The 20,898-nt window shown below is 38.8% G+C and overlaps 1 protein-coding gene across 6 annotated transcripts in view; it reads right to left on the bottom strand.

Annotated features, from left to right (window-relative positions):
- The window catches only part of ephb3b (eph receptor B3b), a 46,755-nt gene that overhangs the window by 12,029 nt on the left and 13,828 nt on the right, over positions 1–20,898 (bottom strand). For all 6 annotated transcript variants that reach the window (XM_026197842.1, XM_026197838.1, XM_026197839.1 and 3 more), the window contains exons 2-5: positions 10,144–10,208; positions 5,425–6,097; positions 2,277–2,432; positions 1,243–1,578 (exon numbers count right to left, since the gene is read on the bottom strand). In XM_026197842.1, the coding sequence (XP_026053627.1) occupies positions 1,243–1,578; positions 2,277–2,432; positions 5,425–6,097; positions 10,144–10,208 (1,230 nt within the window). The remainder of the gene's footprint in view (positions 1–1,242; positions 1,579–2,276; positions 2,433–5,424; positions 6,098–10,143; positions 10,209–20,898) is intronic.

Genomic DNA, 20,898 nt, shown 5'->3' with positions numbered 1-20,898 from the left:
TTTTGGACAATTATGCTCTTTCTTTGTCAAATTACTGTTGTTGTATAAAATATTTATTATTGAAATTTTAAAGTAGTTTTTTTTTTTTTTTTTTTTAGGAATAAACGCAACCTGCGTGTTAACACAACTTTTTCCATAGCTCCTTCCTTATCTTCGCACCCAGCTTTACATAATCTGTACCGTCCCCGTTTGTCCTCAGACCTGATGTTGCCGTCTCCGGTTTCTGATGTTATCAAGTTCTGTTCACACACTACAGTAGCACTCAGCATCCCCTACTTTCTTGCCTCTGTCTCTTTCTCCCTTACTCATTCTTTGTTAAAAGCGTTTTAATCCCCAGGTCCGGTTCTTTGATCCTTTCCCTAGTAGCTCTTTATAATTCTGTCTGTCTCTTTGTCCACCTCCCCAAAAGCTCACTCTCCCCCAACCCAACACCATCAACCTCCTAACCCAGGCCTTGCTCAGAAAAGCCTCACCCTGAAGACAATGCTCCCTGGGCAGCCTGCTTGCTTACTTTCACCCCAGGATTAAGGGGCCTCATCTTTAGAAGACAGTGGAAGTAACCATGACGCCCCTTGAGCTTATGGCCCATATTTATTTTTCGTCTTAAAAGGCGGATGAATATTCAAGCAAAGTCCTGGGAGATAATGTGATCACACACCCTCCTGAATTTTTTTAACCATGGGGGTGGGCTGCTGTGTGTGTGTGCATGTCACCCCGGGATTGACTCATGTGCAACAACTGCCCGGGTTATATGACAATGCCTGCGGTCAATCCCTTAAAGCAAACAGAGGCATTCGTGGACCTGGGTGCTGGCATAGACTGCTAAAGAGAGGGTTATGCATATGCATAACTCTCCTGAGAAGTCCAGTGTCAATTCAAAACTTGAAATCACACAATAAGTGGCTTTTTTCACAAGGTTAATGCATCTCCTCTTCTCTCTAACCCAGCACACTCTAGCCTAGAGTAGCTTAGCTTTGCTACCGAGCCTCATAGCACAGCTCTCTGGCATCGATGGATTCTGTGGGCTGAGCTCTTTGGGTAGAGTGCCGTGGGTTGGGAAATCTCTTAAGAGAGGCCATTACACTTCATTATTTCAAACTAGAACATGTGAAGAAAAACTTTTTTGTAACCTTCAAAGACACACATGGAAGATAACATTTGTAAACTGTTGGCGTCTCTAGAACTAAAACAGTTAAGGTAGTTTATGGACCATGACAAATGGAAAGAAATCACTGAACTCACCAGCCTGGTTGGTGGTGATGTTAACAGAGGCAAAGTGGGGTGTATATGGACTCTTGTTGGAGACTCCATTGACGGCCTGAATCTCAAAGCTGTACTGGGTGTGAGCCTGGAGGTTTCTGACCGTCACATGTCTCTCAGTCAGCCCAAGGTGGCGAGGAGAGATATCCACGTTGTCATCACATCGTGTGCAGGTACCACGGTCAGGCAAACATTTCTTACAGATGACGTTGTAGAGAAGGTCCTCCCTTCCACCTTGGTCACGTGGCTCGCTCCACTCAAGTACAAGTGACGTCTCATTTACACTGGAGATGACGCTGCGTGGAGCTGAGGGCACGGCTGCAAAAACAAAATATTTTAGTTTTATTAGCAGGTTTAACCTTGGTTAGTAGCTTTCCCAGCAGGTCCCTTAGCAAAGCCGGTGTTCAGCTAGTTGAAGCCACAATGCTGGTTTGGCTGACCAATTGAATTCAGTTCCCTAAACCCCAACAAAACATCCAAATAAGCAGCGCCTGAGCAGGGGAAACCAACCTGGTAAGCAGGTAGGACCAACAGACCGAATTAGTCTAGTTTAAAATGTTTTTTAAGCAGGAAATTTGAATAAAACTGGTTAAATGGGGCTTCACATACACTTAATGCAGAGCAAGTGCTTTCGTGTAACTAAAATTAAGCGAAACCTTGTCTTTTTCCCACTTGTGCTGTTCATTTTAACATCAAAAATGGCTAGAAATAGCTGTGGTGTTCACTTGGGAAATTGTTTTATTTTTTTGGATGTATCTGTTCAGAGTGCTGACAATGAAAACAAGCGGAAAGGAGCTAATATAAAACAGGAGAAAGGGAAACGTTTTGAAACAATCCCAGTAGTCTTCTGCGTGTTGGACAGAGGGATTGCTTTACATATGGATGAACATATGGACATAAATATGGTGTTATATGGATCAATGTGGCTTTTGAGAGCAGAGAACATAAACAACACTCCTTATGTTTAGATAAGTTCACGGTGGGTGAAACGGCAGTTATTTGAGGACATTACTCACTGGTGCATCCTGAGTCAGGTGAATCATTGTCCGCCCGATAGTAGCCGGTCCTGCAGGAACAGATGCTGGCGGCACCAGAACTTGTCCGGCTGTTGGGTGGGCACGGGGAGCAGAACCCTTCACCCTGTTTCGACTTAAATGTGCCCGGACTGCAAGCTAAAGAGAGAAAAGGGTTGTTTACTTCAACTGCCAGATCTACAGACTCATAGCTATAACAGCATATTTACTTTTCTGCTACTCATTTTTGGTGTATGCTTCCATCTAGGTATCTTTTCATTGCATTCAGCAGCAAAATCAATAGCAATTTCCTTTTTACAATTTGCATTTTGTGAGCCCTGCTTGCCTTAATTTAGTTTCTTACTTTTGTTTTCCTCGCCCACAGTATGCAGTCTAATCCTTTCCATCTTGGCATTGTAAAATATGAAGGCGCACAGGTTCTTGCTTACGTATTTGTTTGGCACCGTTAATTTGCTGTTGTTTTCCTCCAGGGAAATAACCCCCTCATGACTAGACGAGTTCCAACAACATACCCTGGCCTTGAAAAAACCCCATGTGCATATGCTAACCGTCAACTTCAATTACAAACACATGCCCGTTAGTCTCAAAACAAGAGCACTTTTCAAAATGAACTCTTTCAATCAATACTCAAACACAGGGAATGTCAATGTTGTACTGCAGGAAGTGTTCCTCTAAGACAAACAAAGCATATTAAAGACTACAAGGGAAAGTGTAAGCTGTTATCTTATGAAGACAAACATTAGCATGTCATTTAAAGGTCTTCGGCCTTTGTGGAGCTCTGACACCATTTGCGGAGATTGTGTACACATTTACGCATCTATGATAAATGCAGAGGTGCTCTCCTGGCACACAATGTCAGTGTGATATTTCTGCTCAAAATGTCACTCAACTGATCAAGTAGTCAGTTTATGTTTATAACAAACAAGGAAAGGAGTACGACAATAGTTCCCAACCTACCAAGATGTTTTGACAGTAAGGCTAAGAAATGGTAAATAACGTTCTGTCGTTTCTGGTTTCTGGACAACACTGATGATGTTCCTGAGGTCACCTTCCAAGTTTCCTACCTCAAAATGTGCAATATTGACAAAAGGGTTCATAAGTGCAGGGATACTGTTAACTTGGGAGCTTATTGGTTAAACTATTATTAAGGGGAGGCCGGAGATAGAAGAAGGAACACAGAAAACAGTTCATGAAGGCTAGGGTAGGCCTTGTGAGTTTGGGGTTATCGCACATAACGTATCTGTTTGGAGATTAATGAGTCCTCAGTGTTTTGCCTCGCATTTCAGATGTACATAAATCAACCATAATCTTCAGGAGACAAATGAGACCATCTAGCTCTAGACCCCATGAAAGGCTGCTTGAAATCCCCCTTCAAAAAACTCAGGCTGTTTTCTGAAGGGTTTAAAGTGCTGATTAATCGCTTCCAAAAAGGTAAGAAGTCAGCCCTTTCCTTTCATCCTCATCCTTCCTCTAGCAGCTCTCCTGACAGAGCGAGAGAGAGAGGAGAGGTGAAAGAAAGCAAAGCAAATGCAAATCCTGTGGATTTCTTTTTCTCTTACTCGTACACTCTCTCCAGTACAGTCTATTGCTCACACTCTATTGCCCAAACCTTCTTTGCTCTCTCCCTCTCTCAATGAGAGCAGAACATAGGACTTAAGGGAGTGATTAGAATGTGTGGTGAAATTGAAAGCGAGGAGAAAGAACGGATAAGGGAAATATGGAGCGCTATGGAAAAAAAAGGGTCTTGTCAATTTATATTAATGTGAATGTCCTAACTGTGCTCTGGCAGGGTATTAATTAGACCAACGTCCTTCAGATGAAGGCGGGCAATAGAGAGGTGACAGAGAGATTCATCCCTCCTTTAGATTCCGGTTGGCTTGATTAGAGAACATTTTGTCAGGGCACAGCCGCCAGGGCTTTCACCTTGAGCCACCACAAGCAAACAAATGCATTTTAACAGTACATCAAGCAGCAGATTTCCAAAGGACTGTCCACTTCCCCCTACAGGTATACGCACGTTTGTTATCAACATGGCAGTAGTATAAAAAGTCCTTCATTACATTGACAACTACATATATTCTCTGAAGAAGAAAAAAATAAGTATGTGAGTGATGCAAAATTTGCTTTCTTTATGCAAAGATGTTTTAAATGTGGTATGGCATTGCTATGTGATTCCTAACTTGTTAGGGTACAATGCGGTTAATAGGGTTTTGTGGTAGATTGTCAAGGAGTTGCAATACTATTTATAAGGCATTCTTTCTTGTTCTTTTTGCAAATTGTATGGTTGCTAGCTGGTTTCTTACCATCTATGTGGCTACCCCAAGTGATATTTTAAGATTATCATCCCTAACCCTAACCCTAATTTTAACCTTAACCCTAACAGCTGAAAATTTTAAGTAAATTGCTTATAGTAATTAGTAGTATACAGTTTAAAGCAGCATTTATGCTGTTTAGGGTGAAATACATAATACTTAGGGTTAAGCATTTGTGTAAATCTCTAACCCTCTGTATGAACAATCATAACAGTTATGATGACCTCATACACCACAAATAATCTTCTTCTCTCTATACACAGATGATTTGCCGTTCAGTTCAATTCTTTACTCCAGAGGTTCACTGCTCAGTGGCTCTGTCTTTGTAGTTCTTTTAATGTGCTGGAACCAGCTGTCTCTTTGCGACCTTTCACTTCTGGTGCCTTGACTGTCAGGGTTACTTTTCTTTCTCCATCTCGCGCTCTTCATTAATGTTTCACTGCAGCCCTTGCCCTTGGTCCGCAAATCGATTCCGGTCTCCTCTCACTCCCAGCTCTCCATTTGACCCTTGACCTCCCGCTGTCTGCTCTGCTCACTTTCACTGCGGCTATGTTACACGCTGGCTTAATTTACCTCAGCCTGAACCTGATATGTTTTTCATCAAGACCGCTCCTTTCTCTCAGCAAAATGTTCCACTCTGATAGACATACGGACTTATGCATTGCTTTGCTCTGCTTAAATCGAGGTCGAATAACCAAATTTGCTGTTAGGCTAAACACCTCAATAAAAAAACAGGATGATACGTCCATTTTGCTTAACGTGATACCAAGAGAAAAGACAAATTGCACAGTGAGAAAAACACATATATCAGCACTCACCTTGACACTGAGTATCCTTAACTGCAGGCTCGAACCCAGCCATGCAAGTGCAGGAACCTACAGGTACCATCCACTCTCCGTCTCCATTGCAGTAGAGCTTAAGAGGGACAGACACCTCCAGAGCATTCGGCACACAAGTTCCAGGGGCAATGACTAGTGACGTAGCCTCAGCTCCTGTGGCCGTCTCTGGGAAGACGGCGAAATAGGCAATGGTTGTGGAACACTTCTTGTAGAAAACTCGGACGGAGATTAAAGACATGCAGGCGCCCAGGTCCTGGAAAGCCAGATAGAAGCCAGCCTTGGAAAGTGGACCAAAACTGCGAATCTTGGTATTGACCCGGCCAGACTCCAACATAGAGAAGCTCTCGTCCGGAGCAATGGTGTCCACCTTAACATAAGGGTTCTCCATCCAAAAAGGACTGGTGGCGGTGGCCGAATCCGAGTCGGACTCATAGTAGAATAGATTGAAGGTCTCTTTACATGATCCTGGGATGTTGGGAATACTGTTGCAATCTCGTACGGTGAACTTCATCTCCACATAAACACGGAGAACGTCCTTTCGAGGGATGAAGTCGCTGCGAAGCCAGTTGTTCTGGTTAAGCTCACGAACGTTGCACACTTGGTACGTTCGGATAGGGTTCATGGCATCGTCGTAACCGCTAACTTCCTCCCACTGAGAAAAAAATGGAAAATAGAGTCACACAAGTTCACCTTCAGAATGAGCTAACACTTTATATGCACTGCATTGGAGGATTCTCCTACAGAACAATAGCAATAACAAATGCTTTATCTAAAGTACAGTAAAATACGCTTTATTGTCAGTATTACAAATGAAACCATTCTCATTTTGATGTTATCCAGGGCTTTAGAAATCTGAGGTGTTATGCTACAGAGGTACGTCTGGCAATAAATAGCTGCTTCTTAGCTCCAGCCCCACACACCATAGCTAAGAAACAATATATCAGAGAAAAGAGTGAATGGGGTGGATGAAAGAGAGGGGAAATTACATTTTATGCTTTTTGGTTTGTGCCTTTTCAATTACACATTGTGCGTGGTGTCATTAAGTGGGGAGCCGCACGTTGGTCTTTCATCTGCGCTCGCCGGTTCAGTGCGGAAACCCGCCTGGCAAATTCATCAAAATTACCGTGGAGTGTCAGAACCCCATTGAATAAAGCGATGAGTGGATGTTTACCGTATACCTCGAGTGTGGAGTACTCTCTGCATCACTTCACAATCAATTACCTTTCAATTAAACCATCATGATTACATTGTATTCATGCAGATCAACAAGCTGCATCCAACGCCCTACCAAAATAATTTCCTACTCATCTACCGAAATTACGAACATGAATCTTTTGAAAAGTCGGGTGAGAGAGGTTGATTGCATTTAAGGTCAAACCATGTGACACGACAACTGCTAAACAGTGAGTAAGAACGCCTACTAGCAATCTTGGCAGCTAACGAAGGTTTGTACATCAACATCGGCTTGTTTAAACAAACAGCATACTATATCAACAAGGAATGATTCATATGCATTTCAGTAAAGGAACAATTAGATTCAACCTTGGAAAACCGTCCCACTTCTTTTGATTACAGCACGTTCAAGAAAAGCGATCCTAAATGAGAGAATTAGAATGAGATGTAGCCAAAAAAGGCAAAAATGAAAACTTGCACGGCATCGAAAAATGTTTTGAGAGCGTAGTGTTTGTGTAGAGGTGAAGTCTTTAATTAACACGGAGATATGGATGTTGCACGGACAGGCCATTCATCCCCATGGGCTCAGGGGACCTGAGGTAGACAGGGCTTCCAGAAGTCTCTGCTTTATCACTGCCTTTCTGAGCCAATGGTGCTGAGATCAATAATAAGCATCAGGTCAATGTGACAGGAGAAAGAATGAGCTATAAATGGGCATTTAGAGAGAGTGAATATGGGAATGAGGAAGTGGCCCACACATCGCACTCCTTTTGGCATAGTAGAGCACCAAACACATGTAAGATGCCCGATCAATTTCTTTTCAACTTGTTTTTTTTTTTTTTTTTTTTTTTTGAGAAATATGCCTATGAAGGCTTTTAAGCTATATTTGCATATTAAACGTTGATATGAGAAAGTACATACTTCAGATTCAATGTAAAAAGTTATGCACATTCCTTTTTCCGCGCTGCATCTCTTTGATTTATATATATATATATTTTTTTTAGATGAATTCATGTATTTTAGACACATATGCTGCTCTGGAATGCTGTGGTTTATTTATAAATATATAAGTGCATTAAAGCTTTTCTTTACTCAGATGGTTTATCTTTGAAGAATTAACAGGTCAGGTTTAAGCGACAGCAGGTCATTATATTTATTTTTCCTTAATGGTGTTACAGTCTGTATTTATCGGTGTTTATTTCTCGGGTTACAGGTGTCAGACTAATGACTTATAGAGGTTTTTCTTTCTTTTTTTTAATTTTAGGCAGATTAAATGAAAAGAGAAAAAGATCTGCTGTGTCACACTGGGATTTATTCCAAATTTTTGCCCCTGTTTTTATTATCTGGGCACAGTTCCCATTTCGGTTTTCTGGGTGCGACATACCATTGAACTTAGTGTCACACAAAATTAAAAACGAGTGTGCCGTAGGAAAGAGAGATATGGAGGGTGCCAATTAAGCCATAGGCTGAAAAAAAAGAAGTCAAAATTGCATTTCACCCCAACAGAAATAATAAATTATATTTTACAAAAATTTTTTTTTAGACAATTAATTATGACAAGCAGGCAACACACTCCCCCACTTCACCCGAATTACTGCTATATACAAACGATTAAATAAATATGATTCAAATTCAACAGAATTTATCAAACATGCTAGCTTTTCATGTATAGCCTTTTTTTTTTTTTTTTTTGCAGATTTAAACAAAAACTAAAATACATAGTGTTTTACAGTCATGAGAAATTAATGAGAAAGTAAAATGTCTGAATGCATTACAAAAATGAAAATCTGAAGGGAAAATATGCTGATATATGTATTTTATTTTTTTCACAAAATATCCTGTTTTGATCTGAATTAACATTTGTTTTGGGATTCATTTCAGAAGGAGGACTGAAATCGTGCCTGAATGAACTGTAAGTCGCTTTGGATAAAAGCATCTGCTAAATGCATGAATTTAATTTAATTTAAGTAAAAAGTGGAAAGAACACTAGGAAATTTAAGGCAAGGAGACACTGCTCCCACATTTCCCCTGTCTGTCCTAAAATACAGTGGGCTGGTGTGGGTGAAGTGTAAAGCTGTGTGCATGACAGAGAGCAGAAGGGAAAGCACTGGGCAATGTATATTCTGAAAAGAGGCATCTGTTGGGGTGTAAAGGGGTTGTTCTTGGGCCTATTGTGCTGGTGAGTTTTAGTGCATGAATGAGGGCAGGAGGGATATTTGCAAGAATAATATATGGACGGGGAAGGTGAAATGCCAGTTGATTTGTGTCTTTGGGGCTGCTCCTGTGCCTCGGTGCATTGGTGCTAAGTTACTCGGAAGTAAAGGTTTTGGGGAGGGGTGACTGCAACAGCTGAGATGGTGTAGCTGGGGGCAAGAAGGGGACAGTGGACACATGCAGGACCCCGAAGAACAGGATATAAGGAGGAGAGGTGGAGACCCAAAGAATTAGACAAATCCCAACAAAAGAAGTAAGAAAAGGCAGCAGTGTCTGGGTATTGTGAAAGATATACGGAGGGAAGGATACTTCTGCTGTCTCTGCCAAAAGCTTGGGGACACAGATTTGACTTTTGGAGAATGAATGTAACACGGCTAGGATGAAATCTGATCTGGGCATTGCCTTTATCTGATGAAGCGTAGAGCTTCCTGTGTTTAACACACTATATTTGAACAAGACTGTAACTGGACCTCTTATAATACCTCTTGAGTTAAAGGTTCGCTAACTATGACATTTATGAGAAAATCGCACGAAACCGGTCCTGGACATGCAAAATTTTTACCCCTCCAATTAAATATTTAATTGGAAAGAATAAAAAATGTAATTTGTCTTAAAGAAATCAAGGCCTATTTTATAAGTTTGTAATTTTTTTTAATTAATTTTTATGACAGTTAAGACAACTTTTAAGTGTCACTATTGTAAAGGGGGTGGGGGGCAGGTGTAACCCATTTCTGTAATTCAAAAAACATGTATTCTTATATTTTTATTAGTTAATTTTTTGGAGGAAAAGTGCTTATCTGACATGGAAATAATGGGAAAATGCCCACAACAAAAATGGAAGAAATTCTGAAACAAAATAAAGCTAGCAGCTGAAAAAACTCAAGAGGATATATAGTAAAATAAAGTGAAAACAAAATTAGGCAAAACAAAAAGATGAAACAAAATGAAAAGCAAAACAAAATGTTGCAACAAAAAAAGAAAAAGGAAACAAAATAATGACAAAAAAAATAAATTCAAAATAAAACAAAACAACAAATCAAAACAAAAAGAGGGAACAAAGAAACCAAAATAAAATAGTCAAAACAAAAAAAGTTAAAACTAAGAAAACAAAATAAAATAAAACTAAAATTGCAGAATAAATATTATGAAATATTGGTCTTTTTATAATGTTGAGGTCAAATGTGTTCTGGAGAGAATTAATTGTTTTAGTAGATTCCCCCTGTAGACTTTATTTTGACTGAAGGAGTGGGTTATATTAAGCGTGACGGGCTCGGGTCACCCATAGTCAAACACACAAACGTAATAACTCACCCCAGTTTCAGGATGTGCGGTCCATGCCAGCTCAGTGGTGGCCCATTTGGTGTCCATCAGTGTTTCTGCAAAACAAAAAAAAGCAAGATCCACTCAGTTTGAGGAACAAGATTAGCCTAAACAACACGCAACAACAACAAAATAAGAGAATTAAACCGAAAACCTTGAGAGGAGGCGATTTCACACTGTGCAGGACGAGAAGAGCGACAAACAACTGTCTCTGTCCATATTGTTAATAGTTATTAATGCATTGCGGGAAATTCACGGGTGCAGGAATGGAGAAACGCTATCATGCTAATCAACAGTGAAGAGACGGCAGAAAGGCGAAACAGCTTTGTGGGTGATCCAGAAGGCATTGTCAAAGATTTATGACAGCCCTCCTCTAATTAGATTTAATTAGCCGTGTATTTGCTGGGTGGGAAAGAAAAGCTAAGTGTTTCTGAAAGACAACCCGCTCCCCTTCCCACACGTACACACACTCGCACCCTTGAGCTAGCAGCTGTAAAACTCAAGAGGATATATAACAGAGCAAAGGAGCTCTTGAATAGCTCCATAAAACTCACAAAAGGAAGATCTTCACCATTTCCTCACTGCCCAATATGCTCTGCCTGTCTGTTTTTTTTTTTCAGTTTTTATCCCACCAGCCATATGTGCAGCTCTCTGTTTTTATTATAATGAAAGCACACTCACTCAGCCTAGACTACCAACATATTGAGTCAACCATTTTACCTTCCGCCACCTGCTTCGGCTGTTTATCCATCGCTGCAGTTACGACTGAACGCTGAGACTGTGTTTACTGCATTAGATGAATCGGTGCACTGAAAATAAATATCAGAGGACGCTTCCTCTAAAGTGAGGGATAAAAACACTGCTACGCCTGATATTAACAGCACGTCCTGATTTTGCCAAGTCCGATGTGTTCCTAGGTCAACATATTTTGTTGACCCTGGAACAACATTTTACTCCAAAAATATATTCTTGACCATATCCCTACACCTAAACCTAACCTTAACCATGAGTAATCCCTAAAATCAGATGAAATGATAGATGAATGACACTGATGTACAAGCACCAAACACTGATTTTAAGCATAAACTTCACAAAATCTATAAACTGGTTCTTCAAATCTGATTGGTTAATCACAATGTTGTTCCAAGGTCAACTACGATGTTGTCCCAGGAACATGTCTCACTTGGTAAAATCAGGTTAGGCGATATTAACATTCATTCAGGGTGTAAATAGTTGAAATGGTTGTGACTACATGTAGAATTGTGTGTTTTTTTTATTATTATTATTATTATTATTTATACCCCCAAACAGCTCTAAATTTGCTCTAGGTTTAAAAATAAGAAGATTTTATGATTGGCTTGCTTGTAAATAGTATCTGCACATCATTGTTTTTTAAGAGTCATGGAGATAATTATTATAGTTTGTGTTAAAATTTTGGATGTTTTTTAGTTTTTGTGTTTTCGGGCTAATTTAAGGTAAAGTTTTAGTAATTTTACGGTGTCTTTGCCATTTTTATTAGGGTTTTTTTTATTTCTGTTGTTTTTAAATATGTATATAGTTTTTTATATACATTTTTATTTAAGTTTTAGTAAATTAAATAAAAAAATAAAAATAAAAATGAGAAATATTGCCTTAGAAACTAGATCTGAAATAAAATAATTTATAAAATAAACAAATAAAATAAAAGTTTTCATATTTTATTTTCATTTTTAATTATTATTATTATTATTATTATTATTATTATTATTTTATTTCACCTAACTATATATATATATATATATATATATATATATATATATATATATATATATATATTAACCCTGCTGCACATTTTTTTATAATTTGTTTGTTTAAATATAATCTAAAATAAAATTGTATTTATTGTAAAATGTAAAATGTTTACTTGAGTATTTATTTTCAATAACAACTATAATAATATGTAATAACAATATCCATTATTTTCATTATAATTATGACATTAAAAATAAAAACATTAAAAGAAAATTGCATTTAAAAAATAACAATGTTTTTTCACTTAACTGTAAAATTACATCATGAATACAAATGGCTGTCTGATTTTCAAACATTAAACCATAAAGCTTTCATTTTGGCAGGGAAATAAAATTAAGCTTTAAATTAAACCATCTTACAGTACTTTGACCATATATCGCGATTTTGATTTGATTCATTGTGCAGACCACTTTACATTATTATTAGCATTGCCAATTCATCCTGATGCTTCCCAGAAGACAGCGAAGCACCGCCCACTCACCTGTCAATCAAAATCACACATAGCACTCAGTCTGATTTGACTGAGATCATATCACTCAAGACACATGTTAATACCAAGTTTACATTTTTATCTTCTCTACTCATCTTTGTTCACTTGTGTGATGCACCACAGAAGAAAAATAAATAAATAGATATATATACAGGAAATATGAAGCTGAAGTTGAGAAGTTTCTAGCATGTAGGTGTTTGTACGATAAGTAGACACCGAGTCTGAGGCAGCTGTTTATACTTCAGACAGAACCGGCCATTGATTTCCTGTCAGGATGTCACGCGGTGCGTCATATTGTGTCACTGACTGACAGGTCTAACCATATTCAAACCCGTTTAAAAGAAACGCACAAGTCAGCTGCCAGATGAGATAAAGCTAGCGCAAATAAAACGCAAGACAACCCCAGAGAGAAGCAGCGTAGCGCGAGCGAACCGTGAACGTTCGGGAGCCAGCTTCTGTTTTGTTTGCGTTTTGTAAGCCGAGCATTGTGTCAGCTGAGCGCGCGTTTAGATGAGGAGGCAAGTCCAAGCTCAATGAGAGAGCGAACGCACCCCATCCCGCCGCAGTCAGGGGGGCAAGAGGCCATGCCCTCAATGCGACGATTCATTCACGCTCCAGCAGCGGCACCGAGCCTCCATTACGCCGCGCTACTGTTAAAATGGCTCCACACAGGGAAAGTTTTGTTTGGCCGGCCGGGAGACGACAGTTTGTTTCCTGTTACTCTCAGTTCTGAGGAAAAAGCTAAGAATATGGGCCTTTCTGGCAGGACGGGAACCTGACTGACGAGTGCAGGGACAAAAACTCGCCCTTGCTAAACCTGAATGTTTCAGTGTGAAGCTTGGGCAAACTTTAGGCTATAAACTCGATGACATAAAGCACACGCCATTAACTTCAGTCGGTGAGGCAGAACATTTATGAAACTTGAGAGAACAGGCCCGACACATGAATGAACGCAGGTTTACTTATCCCACCTCATGTTGATTTAACAGTCATTAAAAACAATTATTTTAACTATAAAAACCGTACATACACACATATTTATTATAGTTCTAAATATGTTAATTTTTATTACTTTTTGCTATTTTTTTATTGTTATATTCAGTCATTTTTCTTTCAGTATTTTTTTTTTTTTTTCAAACATATTATAGCATAAACATTTAAATATAATGTCCAAACACCATCACTGAAGGAACATGAATGTGTAGCCGGATGTTTAGAAGTAAATACGGAAATCTGTGACAATCATAAAATGATAAGTCAGTGTTTTTGGTTTAAACACTAAAGGTACATGTTGCATGACTTGCACACATTCGAAGGCAAATTCCCATTCTCAGAGTTGCATGTTAAAACACACACACACACACACACACGTATATTGATGTAAGAAAGGTCAGCTCTTCCATTCTAATCCTCTAATGACAGAGCAGTGCTAATAACAGAGGAAGACAGAGAAACACTTGAGTCAACACACACACTCACACACATTCTGTGGGTTTACGAGCGCCTTCAAATATTTCTTTGTTCCAGTAAGCAATGGTTTTGTAGAGGGGTATGTGAACAAAACCAGCTCTATTGATACAAAGAATGTTCGGTGGATTTAGAAACCGAGTCAGTGGCGTGTGGGCAGACAGGTGAGAGATTACGGCATCATTTCTGCTCTCAGCTTTACTCGCTCCTATTCTGTTCGTGTCGTTTGGAGATTAGAAGATTTGGAGAGTAAGACAAACTTTGCAGATTGAGGGCTGAAAAAACTGCTTTTGCATAGAATTTTGCATTTCATGAAAATTAAAGGCCAAGTGTGTACTTTCTGCACCATTACCATCACCAAATGGAGCTACAAGTATAAATATATATAAAAAATGTTGTTAAACCAGTTTTCTCCTCTTCCCTATTGGTCAGTCGAACCAAAAAGCCCCGCCCCCAAAATCATGCTATTTGGTTGATCCAATGTTTTTGTGATGAGCTGGTTGAGGTATTGGAAGAATATAATGTGACAGTTTAAACTAAAACAGAATTCTTTAAAATGGAATTATAGATCTATCTATCTATCTCTCTATATATATATATATATATATATATATATATATATATATATATATATATATATATAGATAAATCAGATCCAAAATAAAAGTTTTTCTTTACATAGTATAATAACATAATATGTATGTGTACTGTGTATATTTATTATGTACATATACATACACTCAGATACAGCATATATTTTGTTATTAATGTATAAACACCACATAATTTTCTTAAATATATGCATTCATGTGTTTGTATCTTTGTATACTGTGTATATTTATTAATTAGACAAAAACTTTTATTTTGGATGCGATTAATCATGCTTAATCGTTTGACAGCAATAATATATATATACACACACACACACACACACACACACACACACGCACATAAAAGTATTCAACACATAATGTATTCATTGCATTCCCATGTGTATAGACATTAATTTTCAGGAATAATTCATTAACTCTCTGGGATTCTCAGATCTGTGCATTCCCTCTTGCGTCTAAAGGTTTGCTAGTTTCGTCTCCCGCTGTGCCGTTGTGAAATCGGACCGAACGACAGGCCCAGCGACCGAAAAAAGAATGTCCCTCTCTGTTTCCAAACTCTTGAGCTCTGTTTTGCCACCCAACACTGAGATGTGTCAACAGAGAGAGGACAACACTGCATTAGACTTATTAAAGCTATTAGACGGACTGCTTTGTGTGGGCTTTTGTTGCTGCTTTTATTAGCTCTTGGGGGGTTAGGTGAAGCAGCAGAAAGTGTGGGGGGGGGGGGGGTATGGGAGAAGGGGGAAAGTCGTTGAAAGAGGATGGAGGGGGAAAGGGGGGATCCTATTTAAATTGAAATGTGGTGAGCGGCCCGGGCTTTTGTGCCACACTGGAGTGTGGTGATTAGAGGAGAAGGCTGCTTTTGGCGAGCTGGCGTGCAACCTCTAATTGGTCGACGCTTCTTGATGTAGGTGACTGGATCTCCAACACCCTGAATCCTCCATGGGAAAGCCATGAAAGAAGCCTGCTCATCCCCATCCGTCCACTTGCTGTCAGTCACGGCACAATGCTTGTCACTCTCCCAGTCATTTACGTACTAACAAGGCACACTGTCAATGCTGCAGATGTAGTGCTCATTTCATGGTGGATTTACCTTCATTTTTATCTAATAAAATTGCCTGAAAAGTCTTTGCTGAATTTGTAATTGTATCGTTGAAAATTTTAGGAAATCGCAGCTTTCTGCCACTTGACTATCGTTGTCATGTAAAACATTTAAAATTTGTGCACTATATATCTTTTACTTGTATTCAAGCTATCGATTTATTCAAAGATTTGAGAATTTACTTGTGAGGAAAGTATGCTTAATTGTATTTAAAGCGCACTTGTAGTGTACCCTAACCCAATTTTTTCTTGTACACTTGTAGATATCAAATATTAATCAAATAAAAGGTAAATTAAGTGTACTTAAAGAGGATACTTAAGTACACTTAAAAGTACATTTTAAGTCATTGTTTTATTCATATTTTGCACACTAATTTCAAAGTTCAGCTAATTGCATTTTTAAAACATTTAAGCTATAATTAATCTGAAACATGCAGTTAAGTGTCCAAAAAATAAAAAAAATAAAATAGGTTTACCAAAAATGCTTACCAGTATATTCAATATTAAATTTTAACCATATTTCAAAGATAATAGACGTACATTAAAAGTCCGACTTAAGTGGGTCAGAAAACACTCTATAGTTCAGCTAATTGCATTTAAAATGAATTTAAACTATCATAAATTTGCAATAATCATCTTCGGAACACAGTTTAAGATATTTTAGATTTAGTCCGAGAGCTTTCTGTCCCTCCATTGAAGCTGTGTGTACGGTCTACTGTCCAAAGCTCTCGGACTAAATCTAAAATATCTTAAACTGTGTTCGGAAGAAGAACTGAGGTCTTACGGGTTTGGAACGACATGAGGGTGAGTTATTAATGACATAATTTAAATTTTTGGATGAACTTACCCTTTAACTGGGTTAGTTACCCTTTAACTAACCCTTTAACCCCCCCCCCCCCCCCCCCAAAAAAAAAAAAAAAAAATTGGCTTACCAAAAAGTATAGTATATTCAAATAAAGTTTACTTAAAATCCTACTTAAGTGGGTCAGACAAAAATTCATATAATTGCATTTTAAATACATTTACACTGTAATAATTTTTCAATTAAGTGTCCAAAAAAATACATTCAATTCGCACTTAAGTGTATTTTTTAAAGCATATTATTTCACATAATAAGTACCATTTTAAAAAAAATATGCTAATGTGTACTTTTCCACAGAGGACTGATCTGACTGATTTCATTAATTGTTTTTTCTTTCTCTTTTTTGGCATTGCATGTGGTCGTCGTGGAAATCTCAAAGACTCTTTTAACTGTCACAACACTGGTTACGATGACAGCATTTGACAGGAAGGTGACAAAGAGCATAAGTGCGTCTGCTACATTCTTGTTTGTTGTGTTAATTAGTTCTTCAGCTGACATTAGAAGACGTTGGGATCGGCGCGAGGTCTTAGGGGGGTCTGATTTTGAAGTTGACATCATCAAGGGAAATGGGGTTGTTGAAAACGAGCCCGTTTGCTTTGATCAAACCGAGTCAGACATGTCGTTGACGCTCACAGACAGCACAAAGACGAGCATGCCGGGTTCATATGGTGAGCAAAAGACGAGCCACGACCGAGATGAATATTCAAGCCCTGTTCCAGTTTGCATGAACCCCGTAGTGCGTTCCAGTTCCAGCTTCAGCTCTAGAAATGGGCACTGCACCCCTCCTTACGCACATTCGTTCTCGTTTCTTCCCTTTTCCAAGGCCTGTAATTACAGAGGGCAGTCAATCTGATGAACAGGCAGCCCCTGGGGTGACTGTCTGCTAACCAGGTGTGCTCACAACTATGCGTACACAGTGTCTAAATACATGTCCTTATTACTGGCATACCCAGTGAGACCTTTTCCAATGTCCCCTTCTCCCTGTGAATAACTCAAGTTATTTACCCCTAAAGATGCATATTAGTACCTTAAAGGTATATATTAAGAACTAAAAGTACATATAAGTACCTTTTGAAATGCTACAGCCCCAATGAGAGCTTTTCTGAAAGTGTATATAAACCGTAAGTCATGGTATAAAATGCCCTGACCACCTTCGCCCATTGTGGTCAATCACCATGAATTGGGCATGTGTCCCCTAAAGCACTTAGTGAAAGAGTTACGATACTGCACATCAGTTACTCTGTTGTGGCTAGATAGGACACAAGATGCGTTGAGATGGAGATAAAGCACGATCAGCTATTAATGAGCACTTAAGCTAACACGCTGGCGTATTCCGATACCGAACGCTGATCCGATTACAGATTTCACACTAAATGGGAGCTGTCTGTTAGACTCACATTGCTGCAGGAGTACAACTAATCAATGCGTTCATGTTTCTTCTTCTAGAGGCGAGTTATTGTGTTAACAGGAAAGCATAGGCCTCATCTGTGTTTATAATGTTAGTTTGGTGTTTTTGGTTAGATATGACACAAATGTGTTCTCCACTAATCAACATCTAGCAAGGGTTTCAAAATGTAAAAGCTCGTGTACTTTTTGGTTCTGTAGTTCTTCCTTAAAAAAGTTACTGTATTGCGTCTTTGCTACCACTGACTCTTCAGGCATTATTACACAACTGTAATGATAGTGTTTGCCGATCACAGCTGTACTTTTATGATGTATGATGTGTGGATTCCTCATCTGAAACACTAGCATGAACGTAATTCATGCGTCAGAGTATGTGATTCTACTCACAGTCATGTTTCAGTATCGTATTAATGGTCACATGTTTATGACACCTAAGTAAGACTTCTGTTTGGGGGTTTGTACAGAATTAAAAACTCTAGAATGATAGTTTAGACACACAAGGGATGTGGTTATGGAACAAAATATGAGATGACAGGAGAAATTATATTTCAATGCTTTTGTATTTTGTCGCAAATATAGCGTGTTTACCTTATAAACTCAGTTGTCGCGTTTTGCGAGTTTCTCAGGGGAACGCGAAGTTTCTTCATTGAGTGCAAATGTTTTGTGACTTTTGCGACTCTGAAAACATTCCGCAAACACAAATGCGCACAAGTGCAAAGTTTCTCTGGGAAATGCAAACTTTTGTGACATAACACAATCTAGTACTTTTAAATGATCAATCAGGATTAACTGCATACATATTTCAGAAATATTTCCAGAATATACACTGTGTGTGTGTGTTTATATAAACATAATAAATATACACCGAACACACACATATAGTATGCACTCAAAAACTTTTATTTTGGAGGCGATTAATCGCGATTAATCGTTTGACAGCACTAACACTTTTTCAACGGATTTACAGATATTAAATTCCCTATATTTGAATCATCCTATAATGTTAGAATTGTCTGCCTTTTAGAATGTCAGCAAATACTTAAAGAAAAGAAATGTGATGATGGAATGATATAGCAACCTCTTACATTTTTAGGTTCTTTAAACTAGCCATCATTTGCTGGGATCTCAACTGCTCTTTCTTTGGGATCTCAACTGCTCTTTCTTTCTGCCTTTTTAATGTTTCATTCACACCTTTTCTATCTCGGTCTTCTTTTCCCAAGTGTCTGAGGGTGTATCAGTCAACGGGAAGTGTTTTGACAGGCCGACGCTGATCACAGCCATCCTTTCCATCCACTTCATTCTCTTTCATTCCCCCCATATCTCTGAAACCCCTTCTCTCTTTTCTCCCTGTCCATCATGCTCTCCAGGTCTCCATTACTGTCAGTGGGGAGCAGGGCCAGCTGAAATAAATATAGATGACTCAACTAGCCAGTTGAAAAATGCAAGCCGGTGAGAGTAAACAGGTTTACGGAAGAAGCGGAGGCACACCTTGACTCCAAAAGCATTTTGTAAATGGCACTGAGAAAATAATAAAACATATGTTTAGGTCACAAAAGGTCACCGTCATGCAACACAAGCAAAGAGCTCAGCAGAAGTGCCAATTTGCTTTATTGTGCTCTATACACAGAAATGCTTTCTATTCAGTCCAAAAATGGTCACCATGGTGTCATCTCTCTATTATTTAAAATAAATAAATAACTCGGAGTCAGAAATATATAAAAAAAAAAAAAAAAAAACACGAGTAACTTTTAGAGACCTTTGCATTTAATAACTTTGCCTTTATATGTTCCATTTAAATGTAAAATAGAGCTTTCTAAAAAGACACAAATGTTCAATAAATAATTAAATGGAATACTTGTAAATAAATAAAAGATGCCATTGAACATTGCTCATCAGAATTGGAAGAGTTGGAAATAGTTTGAACAGTAATGTAGCTTCATGAAAAACAAACCAAAAGCCTCCAAGAAAAAAAAATGATTTTCAAAATAAGTGGAGAAAATTGCAATCCGTTGAGCATGATGAATCATGCCATTGGCTGAGACTAGCGTAAGCACATTTTAACCAACAGTCAAACACCTCTCCCTCTCCTCAAGCGAAAAGTATAAAAGGACCATAATCACGATAACTATGTTTTGATTGATTTTCTCGTTCTGGTTGAAATTCAACTCTGGCTGTAATAAACTGCCAGGAATGCAAGTCTGCCAATACTACAGAAAAAAACATCAAAAATCTTTTTGAAACTCTAAAATATGCCTCCACGCTCAATAGAGAGCTCAATGCATCATTACCCACAACTCATATTATCAGTCAAGCTTTGTCCCAAAATCTGGCAGACGGTACTGATGGAGATGTTTTTACATAAATCAAAAACAACCTGAGTGCACTAGCATTATTCATATAGTGCTATTGAGGCATGTTGCCATGAAAGGTCAACACATCTTGTTTATAGAAATGCCCAACCAGAAGTTTGAAAAGAAACCAACCCTGAGAAATTTTCACTGGAGAAACGAATGTGACAACTAGCCCCGGTCTCCAGAGAGCCTTGCGCCCTTCCTCAAAATCCTGAATATGTTGGTTTTGGAGATATCTTTGTATCCCCCTCCTGTGTTTTGTAATCCAAGCCAAAGAACGAGGCAGGAGGCATGTCTGACTTCCCCATACCTCCATTCCAGGTTCATTATGGAGGTATTTTGGCACCGCGCTGCCCACTGGCCTTTCCTGTCAGCTGCAGAGAGGAGCTGTCTGTTGTAGCTGCTGTCCAGGGACTCATCTCCATCCTCCAACAGCCCGTTTGCCATACTCGCCTCCCTTTGACACGTTCATTATGCCACTGCGGAGGCAGCCAACAGACATCTAGGCTAAATATATGGTAATAGCACGATCCCTCAGGACCACCGGAAGGCATTTGCCATGCTATAACACTAAGGAGCTACTTCAGACTAGGGCAGAAGTTAAAATGCCCCCAAACCCTCATTTTTTCCAACCACTTTTACCTTGAGGTAAGATGTTTGTGAAAGGAT

This window comes from Carassius auratus, chromosome 22 (genome assembly GCF_003368295.1).
Source record: "Carassius auratus strain Wakin chromosome 22, ASM336829v1, whole genome shotgun sequence".
Classification (NCBI taxonomy): domain Eukaryota; kingdom Metazoa; phylum Chordata; class Actinopteri; order Cypriniformes; family Cyprinidae; genus Carassius; species Carassius auratus.
This window is presented reverse-complemented; position numbering and strand designations above follow the sequence as displayed.